The sequence below is a fragment of the Tetrahymena thermophila genome (assembly GCF_000189635.1).
Source record: "Tetrahymena thermophila SB210 genomic scaffold scf_8254823, whole genome shotgun sequence".
Taxonomy (NCBI): domain Eukaryota; phylum Ciliophora; class Oligohymenophorea; order Hymenostomatida; family Tetrahymenidae; genus Tetrahymena; species Tetrahymena thermophila.
In genome coordinates this window covers 259,230-275,624 of record NW_002476578.1, presented here as the reverse complement: position 1 = coordinate 275,624, position 16,395 = coordinate 259,230, and the positions used below count along the sequence as shown (strand labels likewise).

The 16,395-nt window shown below is 20.7% G+C and overlaps 4 protein-coding genes across 4 annotated transcripts; 2 read left to right on the top strand and 2 right to left on the bottom strand. All coding sequences in view use genetic code 6, as the record gives it.

Moving 5' to 3' along the window:
• Positions 1-467: 467 nt before the first annotated feature.
• TTHERM_00545840 (kinase domain protein) lies at positions 468-1,463 on the top strand (the record flags this gene model as incomplete). The annotated part of the gene is made up of 1 exon (XM_971548.1): positions 468-1,463. One exon carries the CDS (start codon positions 468-470, stop codon positions 1,461-1,463), a length of 996 nt encoding a protein of 331 aa, XP_976641.1.
• Positions 1,464-1,571: 108 nt separating this feature from the next.
• On the top strand, positions 1,572-2,717 carry TTHERM_00545850 (kinase domain protein; the record flags this gene model as incomplete). Its single annotated transcript, XM_971549.1, has 1 exon — positions 1,572-2,717. One exon carries the CDS (start codon positions 1,572-1,574, stop codon positions 2,715-2,717), a length of 1,146 nt encoding a protein of 381 aa, XP_976642.1.
• A 1,112-nt stretch (positions 2,718-3,829) lies between these two features.
• On the bottom strand, positions 3,830-5,410 carry TTHERM_00545860 (clathrin adapter protein AP-1, mu subunit; the record flags this gene model as incomplete). The annotated part of the gene is made up of 2 exons (XM_971550.3): positions 3,830-4,456; positions 4,730-5,410. The coding sequence occupies 2 exons, from the start codon at positions 5,408-5,410 to the stop codon at positions 3,830-3,832; spliced, it is 1,308 nt and encodes a 435-aa protein (XP_976643.1).
• A 5,503-nt stretch (positions 5,411-10,913) lies between these two features.
• Positions 10,914-11,555, bottom strand: TTHERM_00545880 (hypothetical protein; the record flags this gene model as incomplete). Its single annotated transcript, XM_971552.2, has 1 exon — positions 10,914-11,555. Exon 1 carries the CDS (start codon positions 11,490-11,492, stop codon positions 10,914-10,916), a length of 579 nt encoding a protein of 192 aa, XP_976645.1. The 5' UTR covers positions 11,493-11,555.
• Positions 11,556-16,395: the final 4,840 nt, after the last annotated feature.

Here is a 16,395-nt window from a genome sequence, read left to right as displayed (position 1 = left end):
TTATTTGTATTTATGTTTTAAAGATATCAATAGAATTGATTCGCGTAATTTCATAGTAAATTATTTATTAAACGAATCAATGATTAACAAATTAAATAAATAATTAATTTATTAAAAGAGTCATTGATTTTTTCTAATTAATTTAAAGTAATAGGAATTATACAATAATTATTTTCACATTAAACTAATAAATTAATAAATAAATAGTCATTAAATTACATAGATTCGAGGTGATTTTGGTTGAAAGCCATAAAAAATATATAAAGAATTAAATTTTTAACTTAAAATCAAAGTGTTAAATAAAATATTTATCATATAGTATTTCATTAAAATAATTTACAGCCAGAGTAAAAATTAGATCAGCACTTGCTAAAAATATAAGTTATAGAAATTAAGCTTCTTTTGAATAAAAAACTTTTGAAGTTATAGTTTTATTTTTGATTTATTGATTTATTGATTGATTTAATATGTGGAAAAGTATCAATTAAATACCTGGTTATTTTGACCCTTTAGAAATGGTATGGAGTGGCTACATGTACTACAATGAGAAAGATGATAATTAAAAAGGTATGAAATATTTATACTTTGAATTGTATCCTGGTCTTCTTCTCTGGCCAAATTAAGACTCAGATTTTTAGTCTGTAAACTAGATATTCTACCATAATAATGTCTTTTCAAGAGAAAATTTAGGAACAGGATCGTTTTAAAACATGATTACAGGATCACAGAGATACATTCAAGAAATTTAATAGCCAAGTATTTAATAACTTAGGTTCCTTCGCTTTATTGATCTAAAAGATCTCTACCTTAAAAAGATAAATAAAAAAAATATTAAGGACAGACCATATGAATTTGGTTTTACATTAAGCGATTAGGGAAATTTAAGAATAGAATTTTTCCCTCCAAATGCTCAATCCCTCAAAAAATGGGTCAAATAACTAAAAAAATTTTGTAAGTTAAGTGGATTTTTTAAGAAATATATTTGTATATCTAGCATAGCTTAGCAAAGAAATTACCCATCCGATGAAATGTATAAATGCGTTCTTATAAAAAAGAAAAAGAATAACAATAGTTCTAGTCCAAACATGGGCAATTTAAGTATTTCAAAGAATCCAAACAGGAATAATCTATCATAATATAACAAGAATAATCAGTAAGGATCTAATTAATTTTATCAAGTAAGATAGGCTAAAATGAAAGATACATCTCGTTAAAATAAAGTTCTCAACGAAATAGAAATACTATAGCGCATAAAAGGCCCTTCGATTTAAAATATAATTGAAGTTTTTCATGAGAAAGACAATAAATCTCTTTACATAGTGAGTGAATACTCAGAGGGTCGTACTCTTAAAGAAGAGCTAGCTGATGAACAACCATTTGAAGAAATTTTGATCCTTCATATTATTTAAAAGATTTTGTCAGCAGTCGCATATCTACATGATAAACGCATTCTTCATGGATGAATCGATCCAATTAACATAGCATTCAAAAATGCAAACAATGACTTTTTCCAGCTCTACTTGTATAATTTCGAGTAGGCTATTGACTTGCGTCTTCTTTAAAATGGAAGAATGCCTCCTAAATCCCCTATACCTATTCCTTCAGGAGAATCGCTAGTATATGTAGCTCCTGAAATTATCAATTACACGGGAAGACTCTCAATTGACGATTATTTAAAATCTGATATTTACAGTCTTGGGATAATCCTATACTAACTCAATTTCTTATCCATTCCAACATAGTAATAGATAGATAATATTTTAACAACAAAATTATATATCGACTCTGATATAAGTTACGGAATGATGGACCTTCTGCAAAGAATGCTTTGTAAAGATCCTTTAAAGAGAATAACAGCCAAACAGGCTTTAGTTCATCAAGTATTTTTAAAAAACAAATAAACTCAAGGAGGAAATGCTCGCTACAATTTTAATAAGCGACCCTCTAAAATCCTATAAACTATAGTTGAAAGAACTTTTGATCACTCAGAACTCACCAACTCAAACTTACGTTCTGAAGACGAATAAAAATAACACAACTCTTATTTCTATAATATGCAGTAGCTTTCAAGTGAATAAAATATTTTGCAATCTCTAAACTCAAATCATAATATATCATTAGCAAAAGACAATTCTATTTAACCGAATTATTCAATCATTAACTAGCCAAGTGGTTAGTACAATTCCTTCTGTAGCAGTCCATCTGATTAGAAGAAAAATATATTTAACAACAGCAACAGCATTGGTGCTAATTTTAGTAACAGCTTAGGCAATGCGAGCTCCTCAGACAGCTAAAATTTTATACAATATCCTTCCCATATGACACCATAAACAAATCCAAATGCAGAAAATTTACAATTTATGGGCAAAGATGCAATAATAAATAAAATAAATGGGTAAGAAGAAGAGGAGGAAGAATCAATAACTAAAGAATCTAGCTTTGAAGATAATAATCAAAACTAAAACGAAATCCAATCAACCAAACAATAAGACGGAAATAAAAATTCACAAAAGAATAGTTAAATCCGATCAAATAAAATGAAAGAATCAAAAGAATCCAGGCTAGATATATCTGATGAAATGCCAGAATAAGATGATGATTACACATATTGTGCAGCTAGCCATTTAATGAAAGAAAATATAAGAAGAACATACCCACAATATGCATTTATCTCATAATTACCCTTCCAGCTAGATAAAATTTCTTAAATTAAATGAGATTTAAAATTTATTGAAAAAAATATAACATTTCAAAATAAACTCAATAAATACTAATTATAAATAAATAAACAAATAAATAAATAAATTATAAAATTTTATTCAAAAATAATCAATTTTTCATGTAGAAACAAAATATTGCTAATTTTGCATAATATTATTTTTTAAATCATAATAAATATTCCCAAAAATGAGCAATCAAAGTAGCTTAATAACTTGATACATATTTTTGACTCATTTATTAAAAATATTATCATAAAGATTAACCAACCTATTTTGCAATATAAGAAAATTCTTAATAAAACAAACCAACAAACCATCTTTAAGTTTAAAATCGTTAGATAAAATATTAAATAGCAAGAATGTATGTATGTAATGTAATGTAGGTAGATTCATTCATTCATTTAAATGATGAATGTATTTAATTTTTGTAATTTTCATCTATTTAACAAGCTTTAGGAGTTAAATGAATCTCAAAATTTTATTTAAGTAAAATATTTCATTTATAAAACTCTTAAAAGTATTATTATTATCACTTTTGTTAAGTATAAAAATATTTATTATATTTAAATTAATCAAATGTCACTAGTAAATTCAATTTTTTTATCATAATTAATAACTTAATTTTATTTTAATTATATTATTTAAAAATATCAAAAATTAATAAATACAAAAAAATAAAATTATTTTTGTCAATTATTCTTATTTATTTTTATGAATTTTAACTTTAAATTTAGCATCATTTATTTAAAATATTTTTATTCAAAAATTATTTCCAAATATTTGAATTATTTTTATAAATAATAAATCTGTATAATCACTTTTAATTTTAGCTTGACTGATTTAAAATAAGAAAAAATTAGCTAAATATAATAACAATAAAATATAAAATAAAATAATTGTTATTTTTTTGCATTTTTTATTTATTATTAATTAAATTCGAATACCTAAAAACAATTATAAAAAACATTCTAACTTAATTATCAATTTATATTTATTTATTTATTTCTCTATTTTATGCTTTTTGAATTTTAATAGAATCAAATTTGCTATTTATTTGGTTTAAAAATTAACGAGTAAATGAATGAATCAGTTCATAATAGGTGAAGATATCAAGTTCTACAAACATATGAAGATGACTAGGTGATGAAACGGACCCATCTAAATGGATTACTCTTTTCTTTGTCATCAATACGAAGGAATCTAATTTGTAAATTAGATACATTATACATAGGAACTTCAAAGCTGACATTAATGGGACCAATTTCTTTACGAGCACTGTATGAATTAGCACTTGATTAGAGAGTAATTTTTGTTATTAATACTTATTCAGTGTCACCCATGAATTTTTTAATATTCCACTTTACCATTTTAACATCTCCTTTATTTTCAATATCAACACTTTAATTTGATGCATTCTTTCCTAATTCGTTAGTGATATTTGATGCTAATTTAGGCATAGGGAATGTCAAAGTAACGTAACTTGCAAATATTTCTTTAGGGAAGCATGCTTTAACCTTTAAATGCAACTCGAGCTTGAAGTTAGATATTTCTTCAATAACTGGATATATTCTAAAAGGTGTTTAGAATTCTGAAGTAACTCTATAATTCATAACAACAAACTCACCATCAGGAGGTTAGATTCTCAAAGTTTTGCTTAAATCGAATTCATTTGTGTTCACACAGTCATGGAAATTGCAATCATCTAAGACTACTCTGCCATTCTCACCTTTACCAATCTATCATTCATTAATAATAAAAAAATTAATAATTTTCGATTTTAAAAACAATCTAGCTAATTTATATCATTTTCTTAATAAACATATCTGTTTTTATGTAATTTAGGCCCAAATATTTGAATTTAATTTTATATTTGCACAAGTAATCTATTTTATTCTATTTATCTTTGTGAAGAATTTAAATATTTACAATACCAGCTTGGTATTTCTTACTAATTTGAGCATTTTATTGCTTTATAAAATAATGAATAAATGAATTAATAATATGCTTACAACTAAGTCTTCGTTTAAGGCGAGTTTCAAAGGAGGATTTCCATTAAGATAAGATTTCATTTAAATACATCCTTCTATGGAGGAGTTAATAACATATCCTGAAGCGTTGAAAAGAACACTGATTTTTTCAAAAACATCAACGAATATTTCATTCTTCTTAGATTATGAATTTACAGGACGATTGGTGGCAATAGAAGAAACAGTTCCTTAATTAAAGAGAGAACCTAATCTTCCTGTGGTGGTTGTAGGAAGAGTTTACTTCTTGATAACTATGGGCTCGTTTGCGATATGAGGTTTAACTTACTCAGTTTAAATAAGTTGGGGATAGCCAAAATCGATCATCTCATCTAACAATTCGTAAATCAAAATAAAATTCTTACGGATTGCTTCTTCGCTCAAAACACCACAAAAATCTTTAATGACAGTGCAAACTCTATTTAAAATTTCTAAAATAAAAGAGGGTGAGTTATCGAAGCGAGAAGTAGCAACTATATATAAACCAGCACGTTTCAAATAGCTAAAATTAACTCCGTCAATGTTGAATAAAGGTTGGCAATCTCCTTTTGACAACTTAACTTATCTGTAGAAAACTTCATGAGTATTTTTGACTAAATCAGATCTAAAATCACGATTGATAATAATATCTCCTCTAGCAGACAAAATAAATATCTGTGAAATCATTTTACCTAGATTTTGCTTTTTAAACTTATTTCTATTAAATTTTATATTGGCTTCCACTTGGTTATTTTTAGTGCTTGCTTGTTTGCTTACTATATTTTATTTAATTTATGATTTATGATATCAATATCTTCTGCGTCTTAGTCTATTTAATCAATCAAAAACAAAAACTATTTAATTTTATTGATTTTTTATTGAATACTGCAATCTTTTTTATTTCTTTTTATTTTTCTCTGTGTCATTAACTTTTCTTTTTAAAGGCAAACAAACAATCAATTAACTAAGCAATCAAACATGAAAACAAAGAATGAATCCTACCTAAACAATCCCATTCTAAATTAATTTAATTTTAATATCAAAAATAAAAGCAAGCAAGCAAGCAAACACATATATCCATAATCTTATTAAATTTACAATTAAAAAATTTAATATTTTTGATAATCTTTTTTTTAGCACTAAGCCATCTATCAAATATATTAAACATATTCTTTTATACTTTTATTTTCTCTGTTATTCAAAATAGCTGCTCAACAGAAATCATTATGTTAGCTAATTTTAATAATCAATAAACATACTTAAGGAAATAAATTCAAAATTCTTTTTAATTTAATTTTAATAAAATCAAATTATAAATTTTAAGATTGTTAATTAATTAATTTAAAAAGTATCAATAGTTTAATATGATTTAAAATATTGTTTGATAATTAATATAAAATACTTAAAATAATATTGTATATTTTACAAATAATCCTACATAAAAATGTATTGTAAATATTTTAATATTAAATTCAATTCAAAATAAAAATAAATTTTATTTAACTAATATTAAATATTATGTAAGTAAAATTTGCTTTAAAATAAAATATAAATTTGATTAATTTATTTTAAACATCTAAGAACAAAAATCTTTGGTATTAATAAATTTAACATTTTAAAAAATATAAAATAATATCTTTTAAAACATAAGATAAAAAAATAAAATTAAATATTTAGTAAATTAAAAATCTAATTATTATTATTAATTAGTATTATATATTATATTTCATATATTAAGCACTAGCCACTTAAGACTAAGTTATCAAATTTTTAAAAACAAACTAGATCAAATTTGGGTGAAAGGTATTTTTAAGCTGGCTTAATAAATTAGAAATATAGTATTTATATTAAATATTATATATTAAATATTGACTATTGCAGTATTAATATATTAAAAAATGAAAATAACTTCACTTTTGTTTTAAAAAATTACTTTAAATATATGATAACTTAAATTTCAATTGAATTATTTTTAGGTTTTATTGCTTTTATTACAAAAAAAAACTTATTTTTTTACTAAAAATACCTTTTTTTCACATTTTTAAATGCATTTTAAGAAAAAATCTTGATTTTAATATAAAAATTGTTTGTTAATACTAGATAAGATTTGTTATAAAAGAATAAATAAATAGATAATATCTATAATAAATTTAAATTACTTCAAAATAATTTATCAAGACATCTATCTATGTTCGAGATTTCTTTAAATTGTAACCTTTAATTATTAATCATTGATTAATTAATTCAATTAATAAATAGTCTATGAGAATTTTGATATTTATCATTTACTGAAGTGCTTTTTGCAAGAAAAATGCTAAAATATTACTTTTTTAAATTTCAAATATTCATTTATAAATTCAAAGTAGAATTTTCCATTAATTATTGATTGAATTTAATAGAAACTTTAACAATTTTTGTGGATAAAATTAGTTTTTTTAGAATGTAATATAAATAATAAAATCTAGACATTAAACCTTTAAATTAATAGGTCCAGTAACTCAATCAATTATCTTGAATAACTTAAGCGATAAATAATAAATGATTGGGTAAATCACTTGTTTTTTAAAAGTGAATTCAAATTAACTGATTATTTAGACAAACAGTGAGAAATAGTTTGTAAATTTAGTAAATCAAGTTATTTTACATATTTTTATTACAAAAACGTACGTATAGGTAATATTTACACCTCTGTCTGTCTAACTAAATAAATAATATAAATGGACTAATTTTTAGTTATAAATGAATATCATTATTATGAGTGAATTATTTAATTAATTAAATTATTTTATACATTTTAAATATAATTGTTTAGTATTTGTTTGAAGTATTTTTCATCCAATGATTGATATGGGTTAGTAATAGTTTTGTTTAATTATTTATGCTGGTCAAGATAAATAAATAAATAAATCAATTTATTTATAATTTGCTTTCTTGAGTTGATAGATTTAATGAAGTTTAATTTTCTTCAATAATATTCTTAGTAAAGGCTTTCTTCATTCTGTTCTGTAAATTGATTTTATCTTGAGTTAGCCTCTTTTAGTCATTCTCTTTCAAATATGCAAAAAATTACAAACATAAGTTTTCGTATTTTAGAACCAAAGACTTAAGTATAAATTTCTATTCTTCTAAGGATTATTGCATATTTTTGTTAAAGTGAAGGAAATTAGTTGCTGAGTTTATATGTTTGTTAAGATCTGTAAACAGAATTAAAAATTTTTACTCTATATCCTCTATTTAAATTATATTTAAGATATTATTTTATCTTATCTGCTACAAAAAAAATTATGGAGAAAGCATTGCAAATTTTTCTGGAATTTATTAATTCATAGATATGACTTAAGAATAATACTTTTCAAGTTTTTTGAGAGTATTATTAATGGAATTTATAATATTTTGGGCATGTTAATAATCATATTCGTTTTGAACAGTTAAATTTTATACAATTGTTTCTCTTTTTCTTTATTTATGACTCACGCAACCCATTTAGTTAGTTAGTGATTTATTTACTTATTTTATAAGAAACTAATCAAGTAGACTTGTGTTTTTTGTTTATGATTAATTTTACTTTTTAATTATTTTTTTGCAAGATATTAATTATTCTTATTAACTTTAATAATTTCAATCTTTAGTATTTAATTTTATAAAATTAACAAATTTTTACTTTTTTACTGGCTTTTCTGTTTACTTGCAGAATAATCTGTTGTCATAATTATTTCCCTTGCAAATTTTATATGATACCAAAATAAATGCATTGTTTTAATTAAAATATCTAAAATTAATTAGTGACTTGTTTGAAATATTTTATCTGATAATAATTATTTTCATTAATTTGAATATCCAAAATTATTACTCAATTTAAAATAATTGTTTTTATAATTAAAACTTTATTTCAATTATCCATTAAAAAATAACATTAAATAAATGAACATTTTAGCAAAAGCATGATTAAATGCATTTTGTACTTAGAGATTTTAATATATGAATGTGTACTTTTTGTTAAAAAATAATATTTTCTTAAGTTAAACCTATTTATTTTATATATCTAATATGATTTAATATTTCCAATTTAACATTTTTGTTAACTCATAGATTAAATGCGTTATAACCACTAATTTATAAATTATATTCTTCTAAAAGCAGAATGGCAACAAATTTTTAAAATTATTAAATAAACATCAATTATTAAATTTTGAAATTATTTTTCCATCAAAATAAATTTCAATTTAATGAAAAATTTAAAAAATATTTTTTTACTTTATTTTAATTTCACAGCATATGGAATAATAAGTAAATATATATTTAGTTTGTCATATAATAAATATCAGGTGAGTTAGTTTATAAATTCTTATCATTTAGTAGGTTAATTTACAGTTAATGTTTTTTAGAGCAAATAAAAGTTATTAAGGGTATTCACTAAAAAATTAACATATAAAAACAATATATGCTTACTTTTTTTTATTCACAAATTAGCAAGTATTTCAGATTAATTTTTGATTACTTTAATTTTTTGCTTGTTTACATATAAATAAATTAGAAATAACAAAAATTTTTTTCTTCTAACAATAATCTGCTTTAATTTTTAGCATATATTTATTTAAATTAGTTGATAAAATCAATCGCTATAATATTTTTTAGTAACTTAATTCATATTTTTAAAATGCCATTTTTTAGCATTTAAAATAAAAAATTTATCTATTTAGGAAAAAATATTATATGATTTTAGTCAATAAATTATCTATTTATTAGCTTTTTATTTAAAATAATTTTTCAATTGTAAGTAGTACAGTTTGCAGTTGTAAGTAAAGTTTTTAGCAAATTAATGTAAAATAAAAAAATTAGATTTAACGGGTTAGAAATTGAAGGAATTCGTAGAAAAGAGATAGTATTTTTAAACAAATTATATTTTTCCCCATTTAATTTTTAGGGATTTAAAAACATAATTAGAAAATAGATAAATTAAAAAATAGCTAATTAAACTAAATTGAAATTGATATTTTTATTATTATTCAAATTTCACTTTTTATAGACTCTGTAACAAAGATTATTTATTTATTTCTAATAATGATTACAAACTAATTCTTCTCTAAATTTTAATTATAAATTTCTTTTAGAAATATATATTACTTTTATTTTATTTTATTTACTATTTTAAAAGACGACTTATTAATTTATTTTCTATATTTTCACATAAAAAACAAAATGTGGACTGATATTAAAGGATTCCCTTATTTAAAGATTTTTTGAGACCTAATGCTTTTATTTATTAATAGGAAAAATTAATAAAATATCAAATTAGATGCAAAAATAATTAAAAATGGGATGTTTTTAATGATTAGTTTTTATGAATTTGATTTTATTAATTGTAAAAGTAGCTTATTTTTATTTTTTATATTTAAAAATAACAAATGTAAAGTTTTCACAGTAGTTCAAGCGACCTAAGTATTACCAAACAGTATTTAATAATTAATTTATTTCTAAAAGGCTTGAATAATGAAAATTGAAAAAAACCAAATAGAATTCAAAAAAAAATATAATCAAATTAATTTTGTAAATTATAATTAAGAATCATGCTGAATACTTTTTACTTTCTTTCTATAAACAAATAATTATAAATGCCATAGTGATTTATAAATATAAACTCAAGTTGTATGTATTCCAAAGCAAATTTCAATATCTCAGCAAAACCAGATTGAATAACAAAAGCATAAATTTTAGATATTAATAAATTATTTATATATTATAAAAGATTGGTTCTATAAGCGTATCATCTTATTTATTTATGCTTCGCTTGAATGTTTGAATAAAGAAAATATTAAAAATGAGATAACATCTCATTAATGATTATTCTTAGAATTGCTAAAAATATATTTATTATTTTTTTGTTTACATAAATTGTTAATAAATGGATAGTTATTTGAAGGTTTTTTGATGTTATACTTTAATTAGATGAGAATAAAAATATATTATAATAGAAAAGATATATATGTTATGTTTACAATAAATAGAGAATAAGTTTATTAGATTTTTGTTAATTTATAAAATGATAAAGTTAGATAACTAGTTAGATAGTCAGTCACTTAGTAATTTATTTAGAAAAAGATAGGTTAGATAGTTAGTAAGTTAGTTAGTTAGTTAATTAGAGAGTCACTTAATTATTTATTCAGAAAGATAATTTATTATTTGGGTGATTTCACTTTTAATGATCTTTTCTATAAAAAAGTTAAGTTGAAGCAATTTAATTTTAGCTTCTCGATTATTAATTTTATGAGAGCATATCTTAAGAGATTATTTTGGAGTTAGTTGTTTTTACACTCTTTTCTAGACTCCTTTGATTGTAATAATTTATAAATTTTTAGCATGTGCTCTCGTAGAGCATTATAAATGTTAAAAGAATATTTTTCTTTTCTTCACTAATTAAATTACTTTATTTATAGTCAAATAGCATCAAGGATGCTTAATTAATTATTACAGATAGCTTTTTAAACAGATGATTAAATTATTATTCTATTCTATCTATATCTTCTTCCATAAATTAGTCTGTTTCTCTGAGTTTTTACAAAAATTCCGAAGGATGCAAAAGAGCATACTTTTCAGGTATCTAGGTGTTTTCCTATAGAATATTTGTGTATAAATCTTCAAGGTTATTTGCTATTTCTAGTAAAGAAGATATCATCTAAGAAGCTTTCTCTTACTACAAATTCGAAGCAGTTTAGCTATCCTTTGATGTGCACATATAATTTTTAGATTATTTTCCTCCAACGCAGCCCATTTGTTTGTCTGTGAATGTGATCAAGATAATTGTTATGATTTCAATATATTATTTTGTAAATTTTTAATTAAAAATATTGTTTATATTAAATTTACCAAATATAGCAAAGTTTTCACTTTATGTTAATGTATCAATCTATGAAATTATAAGCATTTTTAATCTAGAAGAAATCTAAATATAGACTATTTCTAACAATATGTTCATCTCTTTCAGCAAAATCAAAATATATAATTTTGCTAAGAATATAAATAAAAAATAATGAATACGTTAACTAAAAATACTTAGAATAGCTTAAGAAATATAATAAGTGATCCAACAAAAATTTTTTTTTTTGGAAATCAAAGTTAGTAAATCAAATAAGATTTTACTTAGGTAAAAAATAGCTCTAGCTAATATATACACGAATTATTTACAATCATAAAATTTGTAGATAAATATGGTTAAATGTTTATTAATAGCTTTTTTTATTATATTTATAAATGCTTAATTGCAAATTTTTACTTTTAAAGTGTGATGCTGTTTTTTACTTATATTTTTCTTGAATTTACTAAATAACTCTTTTACTTACATTAATAAAATAAGCAAGTATTAATTAAATTCATATCTTTATAGACTAAGATCTGATAAATTATATTTAATTATTAATGTTTGTGATTTTAAATTTTTAATGAATCCTTGAATAGATTTATTAAAAAAATATCTCAAAATTAAAAGTAATCTGTAAGGATGGCAAAATCTTGAAACAAAAAAATTTGTAAAGTATTAATGCTCATATAATTAAAGCTTATTATTTATTATTTTTGAATGATTTCGATACATTTAAATCCATATACTTACTTACATTCCTTAGAACTTTTCCTTTAAGATAAGTAAGCAATAAACAATAAAAATTAAAATAATTTATGAAGATTTTAAGAGCTTTTATAAAAAGCTATCAATCACCTTATCAAACTGAATAAATAAATAGATTCATAGAACCTATTTCCAAAATTTAAAAGTTAATAGTCCAATATTTGTCTGTCAAAATAATAATTTGTTCTTTAGTAAATTGTATTTTAGTAACTTTACCCATACATAGTCACACAATATTGTTTAATAAAAAGTTGTCTACTTAACAAGCTAAAACAAAGAATAAAGATATTTTTTAAAATAAAATTAATTTTAACAACTAAAATCAGCCCTTTAAAATGTCTAATTTGCTAGCATACAAAAATAAGATTAGACTTTTTAAATGAAATATTAAAAATTAAATATATTTTAATAAAAACTAAACAATTTTTGATACTATAAAAATTGATTATTAATTTTACTTGCTTTATAAATTTAAATAAAGCTTCTAAAGATTTCTAATATATTTATAATTTTTAGTAGATATTTATTACCCTTTGAGAAATATTTATTTAGTTTTAATGTAGTTTTATTCAACATTAATATCAATTAATAATATATTACTATTACTATTATTTTTCTCTCAGTTAATTTGTTCAAATTGATCTAGAACTTTAAATTACTAAATTTATGTTTAAAAAATTATAAATTTCTATCAATTATCAGAGAGAAAAATACCATTAAACTAAATAACATTAACTATTTTAACTTACCAAAATATTATTTAAGCTGCTTCTTTTTTATTTAAAATAAGATCAGCTTAATATCCTAATAAGAGTATTTACAGACGATATTAGAACACAAAATGATGTATTTACTGAAAATTAAAGTGAGTGAAGAGTTTTATTTAAGAATTTACTAAGGTTTACGATCAATAAAAAGTTAAGAATTTAAATATATTTTTATTTTTATCAAAGAAAAACTTAAAAGGTTAAAGATTAATATTTTCTCATAATTAATTTAAAATAAATAAAATAAAAATAGATTTCTATGAGCTATTTTAATATTTATAAAAAATATAAATTAGTAATTTTAAAAATCAAATAAACTTATTAATCTATCTATGATGTTTTTTACTTTAATGAAGCAAATATTAGATATTTTTTATCAAACATTTCTAAAAATAAATTAACTATGCAAAAGATACCCAGTAAAATTGTATTCTTTTATTAAAATATTGTTAAAAATATTTATTAAGTTTAAATGACTTAGGAAGCTAAATTAACAATTTTAATAATTTATAAAAAATTAAAAAAATAGTTAAAATTATCAAGGCCAATAAATTAAATTGGATGATAAAAATAATTTTATAGATATCCAAATGATATTAAGGTTACCTTAGTAATAACAATTAATTAGATACTTATTTATTGAATACTAATATTCCTAATATTAGTATTAATTAGTTAGTTAGTATATATGCTTGAATAAGAAAAAGAAGTGACTAGAACAAAATTAAAGTACCAATTAATCAATCAATTTAGATGGTTAAATCACTAGATAGTTAAAAAATAAAAACTCGATTAATTTATCAAATTTATGTACCTTTAATTTATTTTGAATAACTTACCATTTTTAAACTAAATATTATTTGGTTATATTGTATTCTCTCCATTAAAATTTACTTACAATTACAAAATGTTAGAAGAATTATTTTTTATTCTTTTTTTCTTTTTATAAAATTTCATAAAATAATATGTAATAAATAAAAAAAAACTATGGTATTTATAAAAAGAAATTAACTATAAAATTAATCAATATTATGATAAATAAATAATAAAATAGATAGTGCAAATTTATTTTAAATACATATTAATTAAGATATTATCTATTTAATTTTAATTATAGGGTTTAAGACTGAATATTCTATATAAAATGCTTATTAGTTAGTTATTTTAATTTAGAAAAAATTAGTAAAAGTTTAATGATGGTCAATAACTTTTTTATTGTTATGATATTTATTAAGATGAACAGTTAGACGGTAATGTATCTTCTTATGTTGTTATTTGAATGAAAGATTTTGAGCAAACTATCTCAAAAAATTTTTTGGTTTACTTTTTATCATAGTACTCAAAAAATGATTTACATGTTTCTTCGTATAAGAGTATAAATGTGAAGAAAAATTATTCATTTTATTTGCTCATCATTTTATTTTAGCAGGAATCAAATAAAAGAAAAGAAGCTTCAGCTATTATTTTTGAAATTTTATTGAAAACAATCTTAAATTTTTTTTCTATTTCATCTATTTCTTCATTTTTTAAAAAACTTTCTTCTCTAAGATTTTCTAAAAACTATGATGGTTCTAGCATAGAATATTCTTCAGGAATTTCAGCATTTTAATTCATGATATCAAAGTAAGTTTTTTCGAGTTCATTTGCTAAATTTTAAATTGAATTTATTATCTACGAAATTCTTTTATCCTGTGAAAATTTTTCATGATGAAATTTATTTTTATTTTTAACATTTTTGATTTGCTTTCCACTAGTGCAGCCCATGATTTATTTCAAAAAAAAAGTTAATTAAGAATTTAAGCTTTTTTTAAATATTTTTTATTAAATTCATTATAATTAAATTTTGCCATTTAAGATGGATGTGATGTTATTAATAATACTGACCAATTAAATTAAATAAATAAATTATGAAGTAAGTAATATTATTATAAATAATATAAACAAAAATGTATTTTTATAATTAAAAATCGTTTTTTAATCCACAATAATTACTATTTAACTCATAAAAAATGAAGGTTTATTCTTATTTTATTTTTTAATGTTTGTAATTTTTATCTTGTCTACAAAAAATAATTAAGTCGATATTTACGTTTAAAAATTTTTAAATTTTCTTTTGTTGACTAAATTATTTATTGAGGTAATTATTGATAACAGTTAACAACCAACAAATATAATAATAATGAACTCAGTATTACTATTTTCTTAATTAATTACTAACTAATTAATTTTTTATTTACACTTTTCATAATTAATTTTTTATAGTTTACAACATACGAAATGTTATCCTTTTTGATATCTAAAATAAAACTTGATGTCAAACACTAATCAATAAAAAAATATTCAGTAAAAAAATACTCTATATTAATTAGGTTTTTTTGGGAAACTCACATAAAAAATAAAAAAAATTGTAAAGACCTTTTATTATTCAAGTACTTTTTAAGGATTTCTCCTTATATATTTCCAAATATCTCCTTATAAATTTAAATATATTTTTTAGTTTTTTTTTTATTTTTAACTACTATTATTAATTGTTATTTGAGTCTAGTAGTGATTTGGTTACTTTTTCTTAAATATAACTATTAAAAAAATTTAAATCTTTATTAAGAATAATAGATATTCTTATCATAATAATTGTAAACAACATAAAAAGTTATCAAAAATTTAATTTAATTGGTACACTAACTTTTCAAGAAATTCTGCCTAATATTAATAAATAATTATTATATTATTTTAAAAATTAGATATTAAATATATGCTTTTCAAATAAATAAATAAAATATAGAAAGGTGCCATATATATAAATATAGTTGTTGGCATGCTGCTTTTTATGAAATAGTTTTAAAAATTTTAAGTAAAAAAAATTTTCTCAATTTTTTTTGCCCTCCCTAGCTTTTTGATAGTAAAAATAGAAAAATAATAATTATAATTATTAATTATAGCTTGAATCTTTTCTATAATTAAAAAACTATTAAATAAATCTCTCTATAAGAAATAAAGTGTTATATAATTGTACCAAAAATTTGATTAATTAATTAATTAACTGATCAATTTAATTATATTGCACAAATAAAATTCATTACTATTATTTAAAATTTTGATATAACTTTACAAAAATGAAGAAAAATGCATTCATTTATAATAGACTTTTAATAATACATAATTAAATGTTATTAGAATAAATTTCAGATAAGTTATATGAGGGAAATCAAGCAGATTGATTTTCTTTCAGCTTTTAAGTAATAAATCTTCTACTAAATCATACATTATCAAAGAGGGATTTAAGG